General features: G+C 56.1%; 1 protein-coding gene across 3 annotated transcripts in view; it reads right to left on the reverse strand.

The window, feature by feature from the left end:
* The window catches only part of NCS1 (neuronal calcium sensor 1), a 64807-nt gene that overhangs the window by 28891 nt on the left and 20127 nt on the right, over positions 1-15789 (reverse strand). For 2 of the 3 annotated variants that reach the window (XM_024345919.3, XM_024345920.3), the window contains exon 2: positions 7185-7209. In XM_024345919.3, the coding sequence (XP_024201687.1) occupies positions 7185-7209 (25 nt within the window). Of the gene's footprint in view, positions 1-7184; positions 7210-7549; positions 7762-15789 lie in introns of those variants that run through there. The other variant, XM_016961861.4, reaches the window with a different exon arrangement.

Here is a 15789-nt window from a genome sequence, read left to right on the forward strand (position 1 = left end):
CCTGCATCCATCCCATCTTTCTTCTCTGCCTACATTTTTTCCATCATGGACTGGTGCCCGATGACGGTGTGTACCCTGCTGTCTCCACTCAGGATAACGCCCTCATCACTTTCCAGGTGATTACAGAGCTCACAGTCACCTTTAGAGGCCTGGGATCTGCCATTTCTTAAGCAGCCCTCATTGTGGTTCCTGATCTTCCACGATGGTGAATTGGGCTCAAGTGAGCAGGAACTAAGATAAAAGAACAAGGGATGGGGAAGCAGGGGATACCGGGCTGGCTGCAGACCCGGAAGCTAGCTGTGGACACCAATGCCGGCTCTACCTCTCAAAGCCTCCAGCTTCCTCCCTCTGCCAAATACAGACAACGGCACCAGCAGCTCAGAGCTGGGAGGCACCAAGGAGCTGGCACCGTGGGATGCCCAGTGCGGAGCCTGGTGCAGGGTGAGCATGCCCAGTTGGCCTGGCCCGGGCCTCCTATTGCCGTGCCCTGGCCTGTGCTCTCCTGGGGACTTGGGACCTGACCGGCACTGGAGCCCGAGTTCTAGTCCAGGCTCTGCTTCTACTGACTTTGCGCCCCAGGACAAATCACAGAATCACTTAAGACCCTGTATGGCAGCTGCTATATGTCAGCACAAACCCAGATGACCCTAGATTGTACAGGACAGACAGGGACCTCCTCTCTGAGCAGCTGACTGGGGTGAAGGTTTGACTATCGAGACAGAACGAGCCATGCCGAGACTGGAGGCCACAGTCTCCTTAGCAAAAGGAACAGCAGGGGCAGAGGCTCTGAGGTGGGATGAGCTCGGCACAGGTGAGGGACAGCAAGTGTGGCCAGTGCACGGTGACCCAGGGGAAAAGTTGAGGTCAGAGACCTCAGGGAGCCCTGTGGGCCAGGCAAGGTGCTAGGGCTTTATTCTAAGTGCAGCGGGAAGTCACAGAGGGGCTGTCCCATTTTCCAAAGCTCTAGCAGAGGCTGTATGGGGCCAAGAACAGCAGAGCCAGCATAGGCAGGCAGCAGCCCAGTGAGGCCGAGGCTGTGGCACCACTGCAGACCAGGGGCTCGGACCCGTGTGGCCAGGGGCTGGGATCAGATTCAGGATCTGCTGTCTGGGGGAGGCAGGCTGGCTGGGCTGAGGAGCTGGACATGAGGCAAGGGAACAAGAGGGCTAGTAACATGTGTGCAGAGACAAGGGGAGCCCCACACACGTGATGAACAAAGAGAGACAGGAGGCTGTCGAAGCCACTTCCTCGGCTGAAGCTGACCTGGCGCTTCTCAGGTGGGAGAGGAAAACCATGTCCACTGTGGCCCGCTGCTCCCTGACTGTCCCTCCCTCCTACTGCCGCTCCCACCCCGGATGGCTGGACCCTACACTGCCTGTTGCCCTGAAAGCCTGGGCTCAGGAATCCTGCATTTTCCCAAGAGAGAGGTAGGCACGGGTGGAGTCTCTGGCTGTCGGGTGTCCTGAGAGTTGTTCAGAACAAGAACGGGGCCGGGCGCGGTGGCTCACACATGTAATCCCAGCACTTTGGGAGGCTGAGGTGGGCGGATCATCTGAGGTCAGGAGTTCGAGACCAGCCTGGCCAACATGGTGAAACCACCACCTCTACTAAAAATACAAAAATTAGCTGGGCATGGTGGCAGGGGCCTGTAATCCCAACTACTCGAGAAGCTGAGGCAAGAGAATCACTTGAACCCAGGAGGTAGAGATTGCAGTGAGCTGAGATCGTGCCACTGCACTCTAGCCTGGGCGACCGAGTGAGACTCCATCTCAGAAAAAAAAAAAAGAAAGAAAAGAAAAAGAACAAGAATGGGTGCCAGCGGGAGGCCACGGTGAGAAAGGGCCCTCTGAAAATGGGCCAGGGTGTTTGGGATGCAGGTGCTCACCTCATTTGCCTTCTGTGCAAAGGAGAGAGGGGACAGTGGGCCTGGCGAATCCAGCCCGTGAGTAGGCAGGCTCGTGGTTAACCAGTGAAGTTTAAGACAATCAAGGAATAGCAAACTGGTTTATTTTGTATGGTAACAGCAGTTCCCCTGGCTCCCAGAGCACAGAGCAACATACTCTGTGATCCATTACTGATGTCTGCCATGGGCACAGGAGGGCAGAGTGTCACTGTCTAACCATCCCTGGTCTAGCGTCGCCCTGAGGGGATGGGACCATTGTAGAATACAACAGTGAAGTGGGTAGTGGGCTGACCTAGGAGAGCCAGAGAAAGGCATTGGTTCAACCATCTCCTAGCCTTCAAGGTACTGCCAAAATGAACCACAGGATATTTACTTGAGACACACAGAACTTTTCTCTGCCAGAAGGCAGAGAAAAGACCACCTATTTTCTTATCTTTTTTTTTTTTTAAGACAGGGTCTCACTCTGTCACCTAAGCTGGAGTACAGTGGCACAATCATAGCTCACTGCAGCCTTGACCTCTGGGGCCCAAGCGATCTTCCCATCTCAGCCAAGTAGCTGGGACCATAGGCATGTGTCACCATGTCCAGCTTTTTTTTTTTTTCCTTTGTAGAGACGAGATCACCTTGTGTGCCCAGGCTGGTCTCAAACTCCTGGGCTCAAATGATTCTCTGCCTTGGCCTCCCAAATTGCTGGGATTACACGTGTGTGCCACCGTGCCCAGGCTTTCTTTTTTTTTTTTTTTCTAAGAGACAAGGTCTCACTGTATTGCCTGCAGCAGGGCAATCATAGCTCACTGCAGCCTCGACCTCCTGGGCTCAAGCCATCCTCCCACCTCAGCCTCCTGAGTAGCTGGGACTATAGGTGCATCCCTAAAGCAGGTTGCTTTTTTCTTTATAAGCTCTTTAGGGGAAGTGCCCCCACAGTGAGGACCGGGCCTCACACAGCTGAGGGTCCCTGTTTTGCTGCGGGAGCCTCCACACCGCCCCCTCAGGCCAGCCTCCTTGGCTCCCTGCTGGTCCTTTAATTCGCCAGGCTCGTGTCCCCATCCCAGCCCTTGTCCTTGCTGTTTTCTACGCCTGGGTGGATATGACCCAAGTTCCACCACCGAGTCCTTATTTTCTAGGTTGCAGCTCAAATGTCAGAATTCCAGAGCAGCCTCACCTGACCTCTCCCTCCTAACGAGGCCCCCACCTTGCCATGCTCTCATCTTCGTTTCCCCACAGGACATTTCTCAGCCCACAGTGACCCCGCTTTGTACTCATGTGTATGTCGGGGCCTGGGGTTTTGTCCAGTTCTCGGTGTCTCCCCAGGGTGTGGGACGGTGCCTGGCACAGGGAGCACGCTCTATTGCTGCTTGATGAGTAAACAAAAGTCACTCGCCCCCCTGGGCCTCAGTTTCCTCATCTGCCTAATGCGGAGAAAGTCCTCAATCTCAGGGCTGTTCTTTGGGTTCCACAGATGATGTCAGGACCATGATTACTACGGTTACTGACACCAGCAGAGAGAATGTTTCCTAGACTCTGTTCCAAACGTCTTATGTGAATTAGCACATTTATTCTTCACACTACTCCTAGAAAGTTTTACTATTATCACCCTCCTTTTCCAGATGGGGAAACTGAGGTCCTAAAAAGTCTAGTCATTTGTCCAAGGTCACTCAGCCAGGAAGTGGGCAAGTCAGGATTCAAGCCCAGAGCCGGGCGCAGTGGCTCGCACCTGCCGTCTCAGCTACTCGGGAGGCTGAGTCAGGAGGATTGCTTGAGGCCAGAAGGTCAAGCTTGGGCAATATAGTGAGGCCCCAGCTCTACAGTAAAATTTTTTAAATAACTAGCCAGCCATGGTGGTAAATGCCTGTAGTCCCAGCTAATCAGGAGGCTGAGTCAGGAGGATCACTTGAGCCCAGGAGGTCAAGGCTGCAGTGAGCTTTGGTAGTACCACCACACTCCAGCCTGGGCGACAGGGCAACACCCTGTCTCTGAAAAAATAATATTAATAATAATTTAAATATATGTAATCCCAGCATTTTGGGAGGCCGAGGAGGGCAGATCACTTGAGCTCAGGAGTTCAAGACCAGCCTGGCCAACATGGTGAAACCCCGTCTGTCCTAAAAAAAAATACAAAAATATTAGCCAGGCATGGTGGTGTGCACCTGTAATCCCAGCTACTTGGGAGGCTGAGGCAGGAGATTCGCATGAACCCGGGAGGCAGAGGTTGCAGTGAGCTGAGATTGCGCCACTGCACTCTGGCCTGGGCAACAGGGCGAGACTCTGTCTCAAAAAAATTAAACAAAAAAAATTTTTTTAATAAAAATTAAAAGGATTCAGCCTGCCCAGTTCTGGAGCCCAAGATCCCAGCCACTCTGCCGTCTGCGGCTCCAGGAGAAGGCCCAGGTGTGGGAAGGGGAGGACGCCAGGGGAACTCAGGCAGGTCTCAGTGTCTTCATCTATGATATGCTGAGGTGCCATGATGGGGTCGTCTCCTCTGGGTCATTGTGAGAATGAACTGAACGAGGCTGTGTCTGAGAGCCTGGCTGGCTCACAGCGGTGCTTGGGAAGCATCCCCATCTCTCAAACACAAACCTCGTCCTCTTCCCTGCCCTGGAAGAGGCCCAGGCAGACAGCTCCTGGTGTCCCCTCCTTAGCCCCCAGTCCCCTGAGACCCCTGGGGAGGTGCCTTGGTCATGAGCAGCCACAATCGGGGCCAGGGCAATGGGCGTGGGGGGACAGCTGCTCACGTCTGTCCCTTACTGGCCACCCAGCAACTCTAGCCACTGCCCTCCCCTGCCCTGGCCCTCCTTGGGAGATGCTGAGCTTTCTCATGGTCCCCCGAAGACTCCTTGCTGCCCACTCATTCATCCCTCATTCACATATTCACACTGGAGGCTGGGCACGGTGGCTTACACCTGTAATCCCAGCATTTTGGGAGGCTAAGGCTTGAGCCCAGGAGTTCAAGACCAGCCTGGCCAACATGGCAAAACCCCGTCTCTACAAATAGAAAAATTAGCCAGGTGTCAGGTGGATGTCTGTAGTTCCAGCTACTTGAGAGGCTGAGGCAGGGGAATCACTGTAATTGAGCTGAGATGGCACCACTGTCCTGAGCAACAGAGCAGAGAGACTCTGTCTCAAGAAAAAAAATATATATATACAGACACACACACACACACACACATATATGTATGTGTATATACACACACACACACACACACACACACACACAATTTACCCTGGAGGCAAGAGCTCAGCTTCTGGAGTCTCGATGCCTATGGTTCATCCCAACCCTGCCACCTCCCAACTGGACTTTCTCTGAACCTCAGTTTCCTCATCTGCCATGTGGAATGATGAGCTCTGTTAACCCCTAGTACTGCTCCCAGAAGTCAATGGCAGGCCACGTGCAGTGGCTCACTCCTGTAATCCCAGCACTTTGGGAGGCTGAGGTGGGTGGATCACTTGAGGTCAGGAGCTCGAGACCAGCCTGGCCAAGATGGTGAAACCCCGTCTCTACTAAAAATATAAAAATTAGCGGGGCATGGTGGCACACACCTGTAGTCCCAGCTACTCGGGAGGCAGAGACAAGAGAATCGCTTGACTCTGGGAGGCGGAGGTTGCAGTGAGCTGAGATCATGCCACTGCACTCTAGCCTGGGTGGCAGAGCGAGAGACTCCAACTCAAAAAAAAAAAAAAAAAAAACATGGATTTGAAGCACCAAGGGCGATGCCTGTTGGGGGCCAAGCACCCACCGTGGCCAGGCCCTAGGGACACAACATGGACAAGGCCAAGCTAGCCAGCCCTCAGAGCGCCGACAGGATGCAGAGAGGGGCAAAATGCTTACCTGCTGCCCAGTAAGTCATCGGCTGTCCCAGGGAGGCACAGGGCAGTGGGAAACCCGACAGAGGCCTGGGGGGTTTCAGTGGGCGGGGGGAAGGGGCGAGGAGGTAACAGCCCAGCAGGCAGCGGGAGCAGCCTGGGCAAACATCAGGAAGCCCCCGAGACAAAGGTGAGTTCAAGGAACAAACAGCAGTTCAGGCTGGCCAGAGGGTAAAGGGCAAAGGCCAACAGGCAGAGGACACCAGACTGCAGGGGTCAACAGGGCCAGACTGAACCAGGCCTCGTAAGCACATAACCATGTCAAGGGTGAGGACTTCACCCTGAGGTCTGGGGGGGGTGGCAGACACCTGGCATGGTCAGGTTTTTGTTCAGCAAAGACCCCTCTGGCTGGCGTGTGCGAAGGCAGGGAGAACATTTACGGATGGGGAATCTAGGGAGGCTTCATGGCGGAGGCGACTTGGGCTGAGCCTTGGGAGGGGCAGAGTTCAGATGGCCCAGGAAGGAAGGCGGGCATTCCAGGAAGCAGAGCCACATGGGTGAAGACCTAGAAGGAGGGTGTTTCTAGGGCACTCACCTGGGGAAGTGCAGAAGTGGAAAGTGAGGACGGAAACTCAATCCCAGAATGGGGCACCTCCCAGCAAGGGCTCAGCAGAGCCAGGCGGGCCAGCATAGCCCTGCCCCATCTGCAGCTTGGACTTGAGGCAGGGAGGTGTAGGGAGTGGCCCTGGAGGCTCCTGGGGGGTGCCTGGCCCTGCCAGACTTGACTGGAAAGTCTCCAAGCTCATTGCCTCATGTCCCTACGTGCCACCCCTGCAGCTCAGCCACCTTACATGGTGAGCCTCCTGTCTGCTCCACATTCCACAAAGACGGACAATACACCGCCCTCCTCCCCCAGGCCCAGCCCTGGCACTGCTCATCCATTACAGGCCCCACTTATCCCTCACTGCCGCTTTTCCATTTGCTCCATGACGTACGGCCTCGGAATCCTTATCACGGCCCTCCAGGCAGCTACGACAGATTGATTAGAGCTGGCATCCAAGAGCAAACCCATTTGCCATCCCTGATCCAATCGAATCGATCATTCTATAGAAGGGGCGACGGAGCCCCAGCGAGGGGAAAGGACCTCTCAAGGTCATAGAAGGACTTTCTTATCCATACCCTTCTCTTTGGTGAGCAGGGCCTGGAATCAACCCTTCAGGCCTTGGTGGTCCCTAAAGATGCAACTCAAAGCAAGGACCACCAACAAACACCCCAGCACCACCCCCAACCCAGTTCCACTGAAACCACATCAGTCCCGCAAGGACAAGGGCCACTGAACAAAGGCTGTCTGGACCCCATGCTCAGGGGCCCCTCCACATGCCCCCGTCCTGGGCAGCTGGACTGCTGTCCCCATCAGCCCACAGCCCACAAAGCCCACAGCCGCAGCCCCTCCACGGTTTGAGAAAAAGCAGCTACTCACCACTGCTGGACCTCCTTCTCGGTAACTGCAAGAGAAAGCAGAAAAGTAGGCTTTTAGCTCAGGGAAGGTGTCCTGGGAGATGGGCAGACATTCGCTGGGGGGCCTCCCCTCCAGCCCTCCCCTCCCCACGGCTATGTCCCCGGGCACTGGCCTGCTCTGGATGAGAAAATGCTCCCTTGGTGAGCAGTCCTAGCCAGGGGCTCTGCACCCACCACCCCAGCAGGGGACACTGGCCCCACCCCTTCCCGGTGCCCACGTGCTACCTGCCACTGCCGCTGCTGGGAGAGCCCCCAGGAATGCCCTGTGGCACTCAAGGGTTTGCTTCTCCCACAGCCCTTGCTCCCAGGCCAACATCTAAGACTTACTCGTTGCCATCTCTCAATCCCTGGGGACGGGATGTCAGGGAAGGCCCTGGCTTCCCCAGGCACTCGGCTGCCCCGCCTATGTGGGGGGAGGGGGGAGCTAGGCTGAAAAGAGGCAGCTCTCAGCAGAAGGGTGGACCACCCTCCCTGTCAGCCTGTCCCTGCAGCCCCTCTCCGTGGTCAGCCCGGGCTCTTTCACTGGCAAGACATGAACAGAGCCATGAAGCAAAAGCTGAAAGAGGCTACAGAGAGCAGCTGAGCCTGGAGCCAAGCCCACATACCCATTCTTTACTGAGCCATGAAACAAACAAAAATGCTTTTTCTGAAAAGTACAGAATCGTTTCAAGTTGGAACCAAATCAATGTTCTCTCTAAAGTCACCGAACAAGAACATCAAACCACCACCAAGGCCACCCTCGCTCCCTGCCTGTGTGAGCGCGGGACGGCTCCTCCTGCACTCCCTGCCTTGGGCGCCTCATCCATAAAGTGGGCATCATATTATCAGCACCTGCCACACAGACCTGTTGTGGGGACTCACTCATAAAGGCATGGAAGCTACTGGATCCCCGGGGATGTCAGACACCTGGAAAGGCCAGGCCTGGCGTCAAAGAATGGAATTTTCCAAGAGAAAGTTTTGGCAAAGGGTACGGCGTAGGGCCCTCAAATGTGCTCAATACTGGTTTGTGGAATGAATGAATGAATGAATGAATGAATGAATGAACACATGAACAGACAGGAAAGGGGTGTCAGGTGGAGGTCAGATGAGTAAAGGAACTAGAATCTATTCCCAGGGAAGTGGGAAGGAAGCCCAAAGAGGTGTCTCTGAATTGTTTGTGCCTGACCAGACTTGAGGAAGCCACTTTTCAAAAACCACTCAAAGCAAGCTCGCAACAGCTGCCAAATACCAAGAGCCTGCCGCAAGCCCGAATCTGCGCCCAAGGCGGGCCTCTGTGCTTTAGCTCAACGGCTCTTATGACAGCATGGAGGGAGGATGGCACGACTCTGCCCCAGCTCCAAATGTGGAAACTGAGGCACAAAGAGATCAGGAAGTGGCAAGGCAAGGGTCTGACCTTAGGTCTGTGGCTCAGAACCAGGCAGCCAGATTCCTGGGCAGGCTAGATGCCTCCATCCCCGTGCTGGTCAGCACTCTCCTCCCACAAGCCCAAATCAGAGATGGAGGAAGAGACCTGTCTGCAAGCAGGCCTCAGATAAAAAGAGAGGAGGCAGGTCAGGCACGGTGGCTCACGCCTGTAATCCCAGCACTTTGGGAGGCCGAGGCAGGCAGATCACAAGGTCAGGAGATCGAGACCATCCTGGTTAAAGCGGTGAAACCCCATCTCTACTAAAAATACAAAAAATTAGCCAGGCATGGTGGCACGCTCCTGTAGTCCCAGCTACTCTAGAGGCTGAGGCAGGAAAATCGCTTGAACCCGGGAGGCAGAGGTTGCAGTGAGCCAAGATCACGCCATTGCACTCCAGCCTGGGTGACAGAGCGAGGCTGTGTCTCAAAAAAAAAAAAAGAGAAAGAGAGAGAGAGAAGGCAACAGCGGGAGATGCCGGTTACCCAGAAACACCGGGCCTGGAGTCAAAGAAAGAAATCTTCTGAAATAAAGTTTTGGCAAAGGGTATGGGGCAGGAACGGGTTCAGGATTCGGCATGGGGGTGGAAAGGGAAGGTGTCCTTGGTCTGATCCAGGCTGGCTGCCTGGGCCTGCCCCCCACACCCGCTGTGATGGCAGCTGGGGCTGTGGGGCGGATGCTGAAAGCCCAAACCTGGAGACACAGGCGACCCATCACAGTACCGCCAGGAGCTCAGGGCCACAGGTGCTAAAGCCAGAACAGACCGCCTGGGTTCAAATCCGGCCCCACAGGGCACTGTGTGTCCTTGGGCAAATTGCTTCCCCTGACTGAGCCTCAGTTTTCTCATCTGTGAAATGGGATTGTTGGGAAAATTGAAGTGCTTGCCGCTCCTCAGCTTCACAGAAACCCCACAGGGAGGTGTGACCCCGTTTTCCCAATGAGGAATTGAAGTTCCAACGGGTCTGCTTATTTGTCTGAGATCACCTGAGGTCTCTTTGCCAGGAAACAGCAGAGCTGGGACGGTGCCCCTAGAGATCAGGATGGAGGCCCAATTGGGTACAACTCCTTGAGTCTGCATGACCTTGTATGACCTTGGCAAGGGGTGGCAGCATTCGACACAAACAGCAGGAGCTGGGTGGCATGGCCACTGTCTCAGGCGGGCCTCACAGTGCCAGAGCGAGGCTTCCCTGGACCCCCAGCTCAGAAGTCCCACTCTCCCTTGACACCCCCCACCCACGTCTCCCAGCAGCCTTCCCCCAGGGCTCTGCCTCAGCCTCCGCATCCTTCCTCACCCCCAACTACACTCCCAGGATGCGGCAGGGAGGTGGGAGAAGGGCATATGACTAGGGCTCCCCCCATTGGAAAGGTCCCCCCACAGAACCCTGGGTGATCAGCAGGCAGCCGAGCCCCAGGGAACCGGAGCTAGGGTGGGGGAGATAAGTCCTGCCCATGCTTTAAGCAGCGAATTGACCTTTAGGAAACAGTTGAGGCTGGCAGGTATCCCCTGGCACCCAGCCAGGGCCCAGCAATCCTAACTGCTTCACTGCCTGGGGCCTTGGAGGGCCTTTTTTTTTTTTTTTTTTTTTCTGGAGACAAAGTCTTGCTCTGTCACCCAGGCTGGAGTGCAGTGGCACTATCTTGGCTCACTGCAACCTCCACCTCCCGGGTTCAAGTGATCCTCGTGTGCCTCAGCCTCCCAAGTAGCTGGAACTACAGGCACACACCACCACGGCCAGCTAATTTTTGTATTTTTAGTAGAGACAGGGTTTCACATGTTGGCCAGGCTGGTCTCAAGCTCCTGATCTCAAGTGATACGTCTGCCTTGGCCTCCCAAAGTGCTGAGATTACAGGCGTGAGCCACCACGCCCAGCCACGGAGGGTCTTGAAGGACAGCAGGCAGGACCCACATCTCTGGGGTCCTGGCCACCTGCCCTCAGCCCTCCCGCCAGCCAGGGAGCTCTAGCACAGGTCAGGCTGTCATTTGTCCAAACCCCAGCCCGCTGCTGAGCAGCTACCACCCCAACCTGGAGAGGAAGCTGAGCCGGGGGTGGGGGGGAGGTGACCAGAGGAACGTGCCCATCCTCAGCCTGGGTTTGCCCATCACCAAGGCCTGTGTTCTCAACCATTGTGTCTGGGTTCCCAGAAGCTCAACTCTTCCAAGATCACCTTCGAGATCTTTCTCTGTCCAGTGTCCAGTGATTCACTCAGGATTTTTCTTGAAATCATCTCAATTTGCTTTTACTTACCTGCTTAATCTAGCTTCAGCCTAAGCAATAATATCCATAAAGTTACCAGTGACTGTGCTGGTCATACCTTTTCTAATACACAATAAAAAATATAACAAATTCAAAAAAAAGCCACTGTCCTTGATCAAACCTGCCCTGCCTTCGATCGTGAAATAGCCCAATATCATGTACCCCTTAATTTGATGCAGTGGAAGGGCACGTTATCCGTGAAGGTCTCCCGCCAAAAATAATTAACCTGAGTCTAACCACAAGGACATAATCAGACAAATCCAGGCTGTGGGACATTCTACAAGACCACTGACCAGGACACTTCAAGTCAGGGCCAGGAAAGGCAAAGCAAGTCGGAGGATTGTTCCAGAAAAAAAGAGGCTAAACAGACGAGGCAACCAAATGTAACTCAAGATGCCTGGATCGGGTCCAGATCAGCAGGAAAAAACTGTTATCATGGCTGTCACTGGGCCAGCTGGGAAGCCACTGCACTGTGGACTGGTAATTAGGTGCTGCCATGGGGATGAGGTGGGGGTGGTAACAGCACTGAGGCTAATGCCCTTTTTCTTTTTCTTTTTTTTTTTTTTTTTTTTTGAGGAGTCTCCCTCTGTCACCCAGGCTGGGGCTAGAGTGCAATGGTTGATCTGGGCTCACTGCAACCTCCGCCTCCAGGGTTCAAGCAATTCTCCTGCCTCAGCTTCCCAAGTAGCTAAGATTACAGGCACCTGCTACCACACCTGGCTAATTTTTGTATTTTTGGTAGAGACGGGGTCTCACCATGCTGGTCAGGTTGGTCCCGAACTCCTGACCTCAAGTGTTCCATCCGCCTCAGCCTCCCAAAGTGCTGGGGTTACAGGCGTGAGACGCCGCGCCCGGCTTTGGAGATATGCTCTGAGCTATTCAGGGGTGAGGGTCAAGACGCCTGCAGCCTCTTGTGACATGGTTTAGAAATATACACACTCACGTATGTAGAAAGAGAGGGGACAGATGCAGCAGAGCCGGAGACTCGAGGACACAGAGGCGTCCCTGCACCACCACATCAATGTTCCTCTTGATTTTTCAAAATAAAAAGTTGAGGGAAATGTTTGTCCTCTTCACCCCACAACCACTGTGCCTGCCTCCCCTCCCCACTGCACAATGCCAGGAGGGCTGGGGGGTCCTGCCCAAGGTCCTGTGCCCCCAGCAGTTCCCACCAAGACAGGCACTGGGAGGGAGGGAGATGGGGGACAATTTGGGGGTTCAGCTTCCCTTTGCCTCAGCCTCCACCCAGATGCCAGAGTGACCTTCCCAGGCTCTGGTTCCCAGCCCGGCCCATTTTCCCCCTCCTCCCAGAGCCTCCAACCACATGTGAAATTAACAGGGCCTCCGCCTCTGCCTCCCTCGGTGGGTCTGGGCTCCGGGCTCTGGGTTCAGGGCTCAGGGTTTAGGGCAGGGTAGGAACGCAGGCAGTCCTTGCACAGCTTGTTCCCTGGGTCCCTGGCCCGCATCCTGACCCCACTGGAGTTCCTCTGACCGTTCCAGCCTCCAGGTCTTTGTGCTCTGCCGGGAACACTTCCTCACTTCACCCGTTCCACCCAGGGAACCCCATCCATCTTTCAAAGCCTAGCTGGGCCCGAGCACAGTGGCTGATGCCTGTAATCCCAACACTTTGGGAGGCCAAGGTGGGCGGATTACTCGAGGCCAGGAGTTCGAGACCAGCCTGGCCAACATGGTGAAACCCTGTCTCTACCAAAAATACAAAAATTAGCCGGGTGTGGTGGCGCGTGCCTATAATCCCAGCTACCAGGGAGGCTGAAGTATGAGAATTGCTGGAACCCAGGAGGCAGAGGTTGTAGTGAGCTGAGATCACCACTGCACTCCAGCCTGGGTGACAGAGACTGTCTCAAAAAAAAAAAAAAACAAAGCCCAGCTGGGATGGCCCTCTTCTAGGAGGCCCTCCCGACCCTGCCTTGGCCCCTTGGGAAGCTCCCTTCACATGAGGTCTGTCTTCCCATGGGTTCTACGACAGAGGGCCAACAGGAGTCTGACCAAGGGGGCACAGGCTGGGCTTGGGGGAGCAGTGGTGAAGTACAGTGGTCCAGAGAGGGCCTTGGCCAGCCCAGCGAGCACTTCAGGCCAGGGCTCCCTCTGATCTGTGGTCTTGGATGAGTGACCCCGCATCTCTGAGCCTTGGTTTGCTCATCTGTAAAATGGGACTCAGGCATCTAGCAGGAAGAGGAGGGACTGGTGCTCGGCCCAGTGTCCAGCACCCAGCAAGTGCGAGATAGAAGCACTTCTTCCCCTCATTTTCCTAGCTGGACACTAAGCCTGCAGAGGCCAGGACACTTCTCCTGGCCCATCCTAGCGTCACCCTCAGAGCCTGGCCCAGCACCCTGCACACAGGGGACAGAGAAAAACACCTGCTGATTCCTCCTTCGTCATCCAGCCACTGGGCTGGGTTTAGAACACATCCTCAAACATGTTTCTCATGCATTGACCTTCACAATTTCATCTGGCTTTGGCCAATTTTTAAAACGAACTATCTCCATCACACTCTGCCTCCAGGCCTGCAGGCCCAGGCTCGTACCAAAACCAGGATTTAAAACTGGCAATGGGCCATGCTCTCCATGGGGCCAGACAGGGGAAAGCTCTGGGGTGCCATCCTGTCAGGGCCACTTGAAGGCTGGGTGATTCCAAACAAGTTTCTTAACCCCTCTGAACCTCCAAGTCCTCACCTGTAGGATGGGGTATAAACTCCTACCAGGCAGAGCCATTGTCAAGGTTGTTGAGGAGTGGATGGAGAAGTCAGAGCCTGCACAGGGCCCTGGGAGAAGGGGGGCTGGGCATCCACTCTACTCCCCTTCACTGACCCCCAGAGAGCCAGAGCTGCAGAAGGGGAGGGCAGCTGCAGGCTCAGAGCAGAGAGTGGGTCCTAGCCTTCGCCGCACCCCCACGCCCACAGACTCCAGGCTCGTACCCCACAGCCAGGAAGCACCCGCGGTGCCCACAGCCTCCTTTCCACCCCGGCAGCGCTCCTGAGGTCCCCAGCTCCTCTACTCCAGCTCCTCCTCCCTTCCACACAGCCCTTGTCTGCCAGGAATGAACACGAGAGCCAGTCCCAGGAGCCCAGGAGGATGTTAAGTCTGATTTTGATTTCCCTAAAGCAAAACACCTCTCTCCTGATTGAAGCTCAGCTCAAACATGGTGGGAGCAAAAGGCAGGGGCTGGCAGCCCCCTCCCGGCGCTGGCTTCAGCTAGAGGCATGGAGGGCAGACGGCCAGCCAATCCAGCCTCTTCCGCCGTCCCTCCTGGGGCGGACCTGGCCCTGGATCCACCTCCAGGGATGAGGGCTGCCCGAGTGTGTCTGTACCTGGCCCCAGCCCTCCACCACAGCTGAAGGAAAACCGCACCAGCAAGGGGGCCTTTGGGTTTGCGCAGCACAAGAATAGAAGGCGGGGCCTTTGGGCCTGGCCACGAGTGACCCATCTTACTAAATCAGACAGTCCCCTCGGTCCTGACACCTTTGATCACTGACTGTCCTCCTTCCAGAAGCGCAGCGGGCCTCAGAAGCTCCTCCCAGGCCCACGCCTCTCCTGTGCTCAATCTCCCAGCACCAGGGCTCCTCCAAGCGCCCAGCTCACACGCTCTCCGGGGGCGGCTCTGCTCCCTGCGCCCCTCACTCCCAGTCTCCTCCCGGCTGGCCCCTCCTGCAGTTCAGCTCCCCCACCCCCGTCCAAGCTCCTCACCGATGGCCCAGAGGCCCCTCAGGCTCCACGTGGCCCAGAGGGATCCCCCGGGCCTCTTCCCAGGTCCCCATCCAGAGATCTCCCTACAGGCAGTCCTGCACCAACTGCAGACAAGTCCCATCCAACCTGGCTGCCTCAAAAATACGAGAATGCCCCCACTGTCCAGGGCTGGCTGGACGTCGCCCCCACACCATCCCAGCTGCTGTGCCGGCCTCTTCTCAGCCCCCACCCCATCCCACTTTCCCATCCAGTCCCCACCTGCAGCTGCCAGCATCCCTAATGTGGTCACATTCCTCCCCTCCTAGAACCCTCCTCCAGAGCCTCAGTGCCAGAGTCTCCAGCCTCTCCAGCCTCACCCCTGCCCCTCCTCACAGCACCCCGCAGCTGTGTTCTCCCTGCAGTACCTGAGAGCCCCCTCGGTACCATCTCCTGAGAATAGGGTGCTCTGCCCCAAGCCCTCCCTGGGCAGCAACAGCACAGCTAAGTCAGAGCGGAGGGAGTGCACCGCTGGCCGCACACACCCTCCTGCCCCCACACCGGGCCCACCCCTGGGGAGGGGCAGTTCCTCAAAGCGAAGATGGTGGTGGTCTCTTGTGGGACCTGGACTCCAGGGATCTGCCACTCCGTTGCTGTGTGACCGGTTTTTTCCCCAGTTTGGGTTTCGGTTTCCCCATCTGTGAGAGAGGACATTACTAGCTGTGCCAACCATGGAGTACCGCACACTGGGAGGTGGGGAGGACAGAAAAGAGAGTGAAACACCTGTGGGGTTCCCACTGGGGTCCTGCTACACTCGAGGGCTGGGAAGCAGCCACCTGCTGCTCCAATCCTCCAGGTGCCCCAAGCACACAAGGCCTCAGATCACTCCCCCCTCTCACTGCAGCACCGGCTCCTGGGGGAGAACCTCCCTGGAGTCACACGGCAGCATCAGGTGATTTCAGAAGGCCCCGGGGTTATATACTGGTGTTCCTGGATGGGCAGGGAGTCCTGGCTGCCCACCTTTGCTCCTGACCCAATGTGTGAATGTGGCCACGCACCCTCCCCTCTCTGTCCCACGAAAGAGGTCAACTCCTGAGACCTCCAGGCCCCCCAGCTCCCACGCTCCACAAAGTGACCTTCAGGCAACAAGTAAATGAGGGGCTGGAGCGCCTCATTTCCCACGACGACAGGCCCCGTGTCCAGGAAGAGCAGCCCCCGAGAGGGCTGGAG

This window comes from Pan troglodytes, chromosome 11 (genome assembly GCF_028858775.2).
Source record: "Pan troglodytes isolate AG18354 chromosome 11, NHGRI_mPanTro3-v2.0_pri, whole genome shotgun sequence".
In the NCBI taxonomy this organism is placed as follows: Eukaryota; Metazoa; Chordata; class Mammalia; order Primates; family Hominidae; genus Pan; species Pan troglodytes.